The 9834-nt window shown below is 28.0% G+C and overlaps 2 protein-coding genes across 2 annotated transcripts in view; both read left to right on the top strand.

Moving 5' to 3' along the window:
* Positions 1–1101: 1101 nt before the first annotated feature.
* Positions 1102–2765, top strand: LOC136083756 (uncharacterized). The gene is made up of 2 exons (XM_065803413.1): positions 1102–1676; positions 2205–2765. The coding sequence occupies exons 1-2, from the start codon at positions 1119–1121 to the stop codon at positions 2679–2681; spliced, it is 1035 nt and encodes a 344-aa protein (XP_065659485.1). The 5' UTR covers positions 1102–1118; the 3' UTR covers positions 2682–2765.
* Positions 2766–3292: 527 nt separating this feature from the next.
* Positions 3293–9834, top strand: part of LOC100206070 (tRNA-dihydrouridine(16/17) synthase [NAD(P)(+)]-like) — a 62055-nt gene continuing 55513 nt past the window's right edge. The window contains exons 1-2 of the mRNA XM_065803412.1: positions 3293–3420; positions 4364–4626. Coding sequence (XP_065659484.1) covers positions 4390–4626 — 237 coding nt within the window. The 5' untranslated portion in view covers positions 3293–3420; positions 4364–4389. The remainder of the gene's footprint in view (positions 3421–4363; positions 4627–9834) is intronic.

Below are 9834 nucleotides of genomic sequence, written 5' to 3'. Positions count from 1 at the left end.
ATAGACACAAACTGTTAATTGCTAATTGAATTAGCAACGAAAGCAGACTCAATTTGATCAGTTGATGTTGTGCTTTTTAAACTTTCATTCCTAAAAAATTTAAATTATATGCTACAATGTTAATAAGTAAAAGTGATTTTCAAAAAGCTAAGCAATTATCATTTTTAGGGAAAAAAAAAGCATAAATAAAAAATTATAAAATAGTTAACAACCTGGTCAACATAGGCCTAGCAAAATAACCAGTTGATACATTTATTCTTGTTGATTTACCAGACTGACAATCCAATAATGTCTTTTTTTGTGGAAATACTTGAGAATTATTTTTTAACAGTCAAGTATTTTTGCCTAAAGCAACTGCAACATGTACAGTATTAAAATTAATTGCCAAAAATCAAGTGCCTTTCACAGATATTAATCTTAGGTTTGGAATTAAATTCAAATTTAAATGTGGAAAAAAGATTTGGAAATTTGATGCTCAATCATATCGATTTTGAAACATAAGTTCAGCAGTTTTTTACTCTAATTATTGCAGATGCTTATTATTTTTATCTCCTTTATTCATTGCTAAATCCTACGAGATATGTTAACTTTATTTTGATAAGTTACTGCTGAAGTTATTTGTATACAAAAAGGTATCACCATTGATCAGCTGTTGATTAAGTTTATAACTGGTGTAGTTAAATGGGCTGAGTGAAATATAAGATTCTTTTTTTATTCAATAAACAGATGTTAGTATTGTCGCATTATCAAGCACATATAAGCTGTAGGTTTAGTATAAGTAACCAATAATAGTATAATTGAACTATTTTTTAACAATAAGAAAGAAAGGTCTTTAAAAACTTAAAAAATGATCAAGATACTGAGCTAATAAATTTAAATAAGAAGATTACTAGTTGTTATTTGCAAATTTATACATTTGATAATGCCTTACTTCAGCTCAGATCTGATGCAGATCAGTTTTTGCATTTTAGATAAAAAAGATGAAAAAATAGAAATTATAGATAATATATATATATATATATATATATATATATATATATATATATATATATATATATATATATATATATATATATATATATATATGCATTTGTGTGTATTTTTTTAGAAACAATTAAATGGCATTTTTAAAAAGAACTTCAAGACTGCATCTTTATAAATCATATTTCAAGTTAATGAGTCAGCAAAGAAATAAAGTAACTGCAAAAGATTTAAGAAAAGTCAATGAAAATATAGATGCAATAAATTTTATGGAGTATGTTGAAAATGAAAATACTGTTAACTTTAAAAATGTCAAGGTGATTACACCAAATAAATTTGAAAGCCATTTTCTAAATAGTTTTAAATTAAAATTTGTCAGCATAGATGAAGGCAATGCCAAGCCTGGAATTGAGTTGATAAGAAATGTTGCTGCTAATTATGACTATTGGATTATAAGAAAAAACCAATCAAATTTGCTATATTATCGTGTGGAACTCTTTTTGCAGCGCTTAAAATATTTGAAGTCAGTTGGACTTACTCCTCGCCAGAAGTTAAAACATATTCAGAAGTTTCCTCCCTTACTTTTATTTACCTTTACAGATAGTACATTTAATGGTAAATTGATATACCTGCGGGGGCTAATTCCTAAAGAACAAACTGATTACGTTCATTTTTTTTATCCAATAACAAGTGAGGTAAAAAATTTTTTTATCTAGTGACAAAAAAGCTTTGATGATGTTTATCTTTTTTATATAAACCCTTTTTTAATTCTTATATTTTAAATTTATTTACAATAGTGATAATGATGATAGTTATTGTAAATAAATTAAAAATTTATGATTGCTGAATAACATGAAATTGAAAGTTTCTTAAGAAGCTATTATTGTCATCATCATTATTGTCATCATTATCATTATCATATAGATTTGAATTACAAGCAATCATGAACAAGTTTTATAGTGAAATCAACTAAAAAAAATTTAAAATAGCTTTTAAAATATGCATGTGGTTTGTATCAAATTGCAATAAAAATATATTTTTTTAAATTTTCAATTAAAGAAAATAATTTCTTTTTTTTTTTATCTTAGAATATTTATTGTTATAGATTTAGTATTTAAAATTCGGGTATTTTTTGTTTCCATTAAAATGTAAATAGTTTAATAAGTTATGATGCATTTTTTGTGTGTACAAGAATTAAATGTTTTTTTTTTAATTATGTCTAGGTAACTCTCAATCGACAAGATATTGAACAACGTATAAAATCTGTGGAAGAACATTTAGAGATTCAGCAAATTTCTGCTCTTAGAGAATGTCTAAACATGCCATGTTTTTTTATGGAACCATCATTACTAGCAAATTTAGATCACCTTATTCTTCATAAGCACTCTATGCCCTGGAATTATTCTGTAGATAAATATACTTCAAATGTTTTACCTCCAATATGTAATTTGCCAGGACTTGGATTAACTTCAGATATTCATTTTAGCAATAAGGCTACAAATTCCACAATATCTCAATTGCCCTCATACTCGCTTGATCAGATTTTGTGTTATAAATATTCTCGTGACAATGGTGTAGGCACTCCAGAATGTCTTTCTACATTTTTAACAAAAGCTGAGCTAGAGGAGGAAAAAGATCGTACTGGCGGACAACCCGTCAAAGGAATACGGGGTTTTAATGTTCCAAAGAGACAATATTAACAATATTACTAAACTATTTATATATATTCCCAAAGCTTCAAGCTTTTATTTTTACTAAAAAAATGTGTTTATAAAATCTTTAAACGTCAGGTCATATCCCCTAAATTCCCAACTTTGAAAGCTCTAGGTATGGTTTGCATACCTATAAAGTATGATTTGTATATATATTTTTAGACCAACCATGTCATGGTTGAAATTTAATGTTCAATAATTAAATACTCAGCTATAATTCAAAAGTTTATTCAATACTAGTTATTTTTCTGAATTGCTGTAATATGGCATGTTAATGCCAACATAATTGAATTCAAAATCTATATTATATACAATAAATGAATATATATATGTGTGTGTGTGTGTGTGTGTGTGTGTGTGTGTGTGTGTGTGTGTGTTTGTTTGTGAGTGTGTGTGTATACACTAGGGTGGCTCTTAAAACAACATTTTTGTGAAATGTCTACTTTCCCCTCTCACAAATGTGTTTTATATAATAAAATAACAACAACCCATTAAGCACAAGATATGTTTAACATGTCTAAAATATGAATTAAGATGTTTTAATACATTTTTTGATGTATTAAACACATCGTAAAAGTTTTCTTTTTTAAATTATTTTTAGGAGTTGTCTTAAAAATTAGATGAGTCTTAAATATTATTATTATTAATATCAAACTACAACGACAAGTTATTAGAAATGGCTATATAAAGACCATATACGGCTATATAAAGACCATTTATAGTAGTTGTAAGTTTTCATTTTATTTTTCATTTGTCCTAATTGCTTGTAAAAATGTTTATTGTTTTTGAGTTTTGGCAGTTTATTGGCTGTTGATTCCATTTTTTGACTATCCTGTTTAAGAAGAAGTTGTCTTCTTTTGTTTGTATTTCTTCCAGTGTTGTAAGTCCAAGGCAACGGATTCTATCATTGAAGATAGGTTTTGCAAATATCATCCATTAAAAAATTTTTAAGTTAACTTGGGTTTATGCAATAAATTCTAAAATAACAATCTGTAAATGAATTTTTACATGATGTACTTTTAAAGATTTTTTTTTTTATAATTATAAATTTTTATATATATATTAGTCTTCTCTATTTAGCCAGTGCTTTCGCGCTCAAGTCTTTTCGCACTTGCAAAAACTTTGGCGAGCTCATAATATTTTTGTTCATTTGTTCAACTTTTATGAAAAATGCTTTTTTTACCAGTTTTTTTTTTGACAATAGTTAGTTGCAATGCATAACTTGATATTGTGCCCTTAATAAATTCATAGCTATCATTACTGTTAAGTCATTTTATCAAGTATTTATTTAAAGCATTCTTTCTGCTATTTATATTTTAATTTAGTTAGTAGAAAAAAATGAATTTATTAAATTGCTTGTGCTAACTTATAAATTAATATCCTGCCAGCGCTTTTTCGTGCACTGGCATCAAGTTTCAAATGGAGGAGACTGATATATCTATCTATCTATCTATCTATCTATCTATCTATCTATCTATCTATCTATCTATATATATATATATATATATATATATATATATATATATATATATATATATATATATATATATATATATATATATATATATATAATATTATAGAGTTTTATATCTGTGTAAGTTTCAAGAATTTCATGAAACTGCAAAATTGCTTTTTTTAATTTATTTTTAATTGCTATTAAACCTTTTTAGACTTTTTTAAATAAAAATTTTAAGAAATGTCAGAAGATGCAAGTGCTGCATACGAATTTTATGAAAAAGTTTTAGGTTCTCCTAAATATGTTCTTGCACCAATGGTAGAACAGTCAGAGTTAGCTTTTCGTTCTTTATGTCGAGAATATGGTGCTCAACTATGCTACACTCCAATGTGGCATGCTGCATTATTTGTTAATAATGAAAAATACAGAAAAGCAGCCATTGAAACAGCATTTCATGACAGACCGTTGTTGTTTCAGGTTAGTTAGTCAGTTTTTAGTTAAATTGTTTTTTTATTTTTCAGCTTTTGATTTTATATATGTTTAAAATTAGCCTAAATATTGAATATTACATTTTATATAAACACATGTAGCGGGCTACATGCCTATTTAGTAGCTATATTATAGGCCATGGGGTACATAGTAGCTCTGTAGTACCTATATAGCAGATAATGTAGTAGATACATAGTAGTTATGTATTGGGTGGGTAGCCCGTGGGCTATGTATTACCTATGTAATTAACATTCTTAATTCTTTTTAATTGGTTATCAGCACATGTAATGCAACTCTTAACTCAATTCGCAACTATTATTTAAGGCAAGATTATCTTTTTTTATTTCTTAATGAGGCATTCATCATTCCCAAACATGCTTTAAATATATATATAATATTTATAGTTTGTTTACAACAGCTTTCCATTATATGTTGGTAACAATAACTTTCCATTAGAAAGTTAAGTCATTATTTTTGGCGGCAACTTTAGGCAAATACTATTTTAAAATTAGGCATTAGTTTTATAATTATGTAACTTAGAAATTTATTTAAACTTGGCTATTTAATGGTTCTTAAATAAAAGTTGGTGTTATCTATATTGTGTATATCTAGGTTATGTTGTCTAGCTTTTTAATAATTATAAAGAAAACATATTATGTCCAATAATATTTAGTGTAATGTAATGTGAACTAACAAATATTTTATGCCTTGTAGTATTATGGTTAATTTCATTGCTAGAGCCTAGACCTCTTTTCTCTTTTAAATGCTACCAGAAGATTTTTTTATGTTATAATTTTTGCATTTACAAAACAAAAATAATTTTGAGTTTGAACATCAAAAACTCATTTAGTCTTTACACTATGAATACTTAAAAATCACACATTTAAGTAATTAATCTCCCAAAATTGACATTACTGATGTTTAAAAGAACAAAGGTTTAAAAGATAGTTGCTACTGATAGTTTTATTTAATACTATTAAATAAAACTATCAGTAGCAACTATCAATTATTTGGACTTTGAATCAATTTAAAAATTTTAAGTTTTTAGACTAGTTTAGATTAATTTTTTGTTTTGCAATGCATTCAAACAAAAAAAAATAATATTGTGTGTAAATTAGAAATTTATAAGATATTGCAGACTAATAAGTAGTTAATTGCAGTAATTCTATTAAAATTATTTCCTGAAAATAATAAAAATATTTCAATAAATTTACACTATAGATATTTAAAATTTCACTTAAAATTTCACAGTAGCATTACTAAACCATTTTTAAAATTATTCACAAATGTTTAATAATATAATATGATTTAAAGTATTTGAAAAAATTAAAAACATAATTTCATCACAACTTACATCAATCCACTTAGTAGATTAATATAATAATATCCGAAGTTGAACATTGAATAAACTAAAAGATTTTACTTGTTTTCGAAAATCTATTCTAGAATCTGCCAATGTTAATCAAAACTTAATAAAAAATATTGTCAAAATAAAATCAATTTTATAACTGGTGGTTCATTTATAATTAATTCAATTATTCAGCTAACTAGCCTACAATTATCTCAAACCATTAATTTAAATATTTCTTGTTAAATAAAAAATCATTTGGGAGACCATGCAAGAAACACAAAGAGATATCTTACTAAAGAAATAAAACTAAAAAAAAAAAAGAGGGGGGGGGGTATGGTTTGCTGTATGTGTCAAAGAAATGTTTATTAGGCAAAAAAATTAGCAAATGGAATAAGATATTTTATTCAGGAAAAAGTTAAACAAGTTGTATAAAATATGCCACTAGAGGGATTAACAGTAATGATAGCTATGAATTTATTAAGGGCACAATATCAAGTTATGCATTGCAACTAACTATTGTCAAAAGTAAAGTCATGGTTTTGTATTGCAAATGCTTTGACAGTGTGAGCAGCCAGAGTGAAAACAAACAGTAACAAATAAACAAAGTTTTCCATCCATAAAACAATAATAATGATCGCAATGATTCAATGTTTGATGAAAGTTTATTTTCTACTTGTGTAGTACCACTTAACTTGACCTATGGTGTTATGACGGTTCGGGAAAATTGATTGCCTTCTATGCGATTCTGAAAATCACTAAAAATTCAGTATACTGTAGAAATCAATAAAACATTAAGTTTTAAAAAAGAAAAAAAATACTTTGAAAAGCAAATTTATTAGCTTGAGTAGAGTGCAATGAATATTTATTTAGAAATAAGAAAACCAGAAGTTGAAAAGAAGCTTGTGATTGCAGTATGCTTTTGACTAAAGCTTACAATGAATGATGGAAAAGCAGTTAATGCAATATTTAAAAATAAATATGTTTTGTTTGAAATATGTTTTGTTTGGAAACTGCAAATATTTTTGTTCAAGTATGGTTATACATGCTAGTCATTAATGGTTTTACATACTAGTCACTTATGGTTATACATGCCAATCACTTATGGTTTTACATGTTAGCATCAGTGCATAAACTAAAAACTCATTTCATAGACAATATCTAGGTTTATGCTACTAATTGAAATGTACTCTGGAGACGTAAATGATGCTCTAAATAAAGATAACAAAAATATTTGCTAACAAAACAATTGCAAATTAGATTAAAAAGCTCCAATGGCATTTATTTGCTGCATTTAAGCAACCCAATCACTAGACAAAATGTAAACATAAGAAAATGGATTTAGAAAAACACTCAATCATTCTTTTTTTTTTCTGAAACTAAAAAGTAAAATAAAAATGATGCCATTGGTGATAAATATGCAAATAAAGGATGTAATGAGTTGGATGAGGATGGGCGTTTTAATGGGATAACCAACTCCTAACATATGTTGTGTTCATATTAAAGACATTGTTAAAAAAATGCTCATCACACTGAATGGCTCAGCTCTAATGCCACTGACCCTGCTGGCACTAAAGCCTATAACTTCTAATCTCTTACTCAGATAGTTAACTTTGTGACTTGTTTTCCTGACAACCCTAATCATTAACTTACCCTAATCATTAACTTACTACTACACTACTTACTACTTCCCTAAAGCTGACTGGGATTGACTGCTATTTATTATTGAAAAAAATTGATGTATAAAGGTGTTGTCAGATGCTAAGCTCCATTATTCTCAGTCCACTAAATCTCGCATCTTATCTCAGAAGTAAGGCTCTAGAGACTTTTGGAAAATCTTCAACAGCGTTGTTAACAAAAGCAAAATCTAACATTCCATCTCTCATTCATGGGACTGATCTTATTACCTCTCCCAAGGATAAGGCTGAACTATTTGACTCTTGAATCTTATGGCCATTCTCTTCCTTCCATTCCAATTAAACAGATTAACCTATTGCTAGACATTCAAATTACTCTAGCTTCTGTTGCTGAAGTCAAGATCCAGACAACATTCCTATTACAGTCTTACAAAATTGTTCTCTAGAACTCTCTTCAATTTTCTCTAAACTATTTAATAAGTGCTTGACTGAGTCTTGTTTTCCTGCCTGCTGGAAAATGCCATCTGTTGTTCCAATTTTCAAAAACTGTGGTAAACATTCTGAACCCTCCAATTATCTTCCAATCAGTCTTCGCTCTGTTATTAGCAAGGTCTTTGAGTCTTTGATAAACAAATTTCTCACATCTCATCTTGAGTCAATTAACTTGCTGTCAGTCAATCAATACGGTTTTCGATCCTCTCGCTCTAGGGCTGACTTGCTAGCTGCTGTGACTGAAAGATTTTATTGTGCATTAGATGGAAGCAGAGAGGCTAGGACTATTGCTCTTGACATATCTAAGGCTTTCGACAAAGTTTGGCATGTTGGTCTTCTCCATAAGCTTGTTTCATATGGCGTATCTGGGAAAGTTTTTGAGATGATCAAATCGTTTCCTTTTAATCGCTTTATTAAAGTCATCCTTGAAAGCCAACACTCTTCTTTATTTCCAGTAACTTCTGGGGTACCTCAAGGTTCTATACTTGGTCCTATTTCGTTTCTTATCTACATTAATGATCTTCTCAACAACCATACATCTAAAGTAGCTCTTTTTGCTGATGACTCAACTTTATGCTCCTGTCTTGACAAAAAGTCTTCTCTTTTCGATCGCTTAGAAAAGGCAGCCAATCTTGAATCTGATCTCACTTCTGTAACAGATTTGTGTTCGTAGGGCTTGTAAATTTTAACTGCTCTGAATATTTGAGGCAATAAGAAAAAATACAGAAGGAAAAAGATTTTTGCTGGTGAAGTCTGAAGCAGCTGCAATATAAGTCGCAATTTAGATAATCAATTCCTTAAGTCTTGCTATATATATATGTATATATATATATATATATATATATATATATATATATATATATATATATATATATATATATATATATTGTATTTTGATAAAGAGTTGGTATTAAAAATGATTTTGAATACCTTTAGTCTAGACGAGTTCCACAATGTCTAGATAAGTTCCACAATGATCATGAGGGAGGATCAATCCCTCCAAAATTGCATTGAAGACAACTACTGGCGTGAGCAACTTGGTTAAAGAGTCTTTTGTAATGGAATCAAACTCTGGCAATGAGTCAAAAGTTAATCAAAAGTATGTGAGCCTATGCTGTCAATAATGAATGCTTTCCAGGTCTTGATTTATAAATCACTCATCCTTGGCCTAAAAAAGCAAACTTCTTCAACATTTGTTATAGTTGCTTACAAAATAGACCATCCACTTGACTTGAATGAAGATTGTTTTGGGTTTGCATTAACTTGACTGGAACTGTGTGGATGTGTCTCTTTCCTTCAAACAATTTGCTCAGTTTTGGCATCAACCGAGTATATAAAGCACTTCTGCTAAGATGGTAGCCTCTCTTTTTGAGCTTGGCACCAAGCTCATTAAACGATTTGAGTCTCTTTATAAAGTAATTTAAAAATTGTAAGTAAATAAGTTTAGAGGCTAAAAAGTTGTAGTTAGGCCTAATATAATCCAATAAAATTTTTTTATTAGCTAAAGTTGTACTCTCACCCTATACACTTCAGATTGCCTTTTATCGTGGGCAGCAGATCCATGTTTAGCAAGTTGAATGATGATGCGCAATAGCTCAGATTGTTTTACTTCAATAGTAAGACAACCAATTCCATCATGTACACGTATATAATTAATTGTAATATGGTATCAATACGTATATAATTAATATGTAATATTATATATATATATATATATAT

Source organism: Hydra vulgaris, chromosome 08 (assembly GCF_038396675.1).
Source record: "Hydra vulgaris chromosome 08, alternate assembly HydraT2T_AEP".
NCBI lineage: Eukaryota > Metazoa > Cnidaria > Hydrozoa > Anthoathecata > Hydridae > Hydra > Hydra vulgaris.
This window is presented reverse-complemented; position numbering and strand designations above follow the sequence as displayed.

Excerpts from the sequence above, each read along its gene's own strand:
- LOC136083756 (XM_065803413.1), top strand. The coding sequence starts at position 1,119 with ATGGCATTTTTAAAAAGAACTTCAAGACTGCATCTTTATAAATCATAT. Across the intron at positions 1,677-2,204 it reads TTTATCCAATAACAAGTGAG|GTAACTCTCAATCGACAAGA; the intron begins GTAAAAAATTTT and ends AATTATGTCTAG.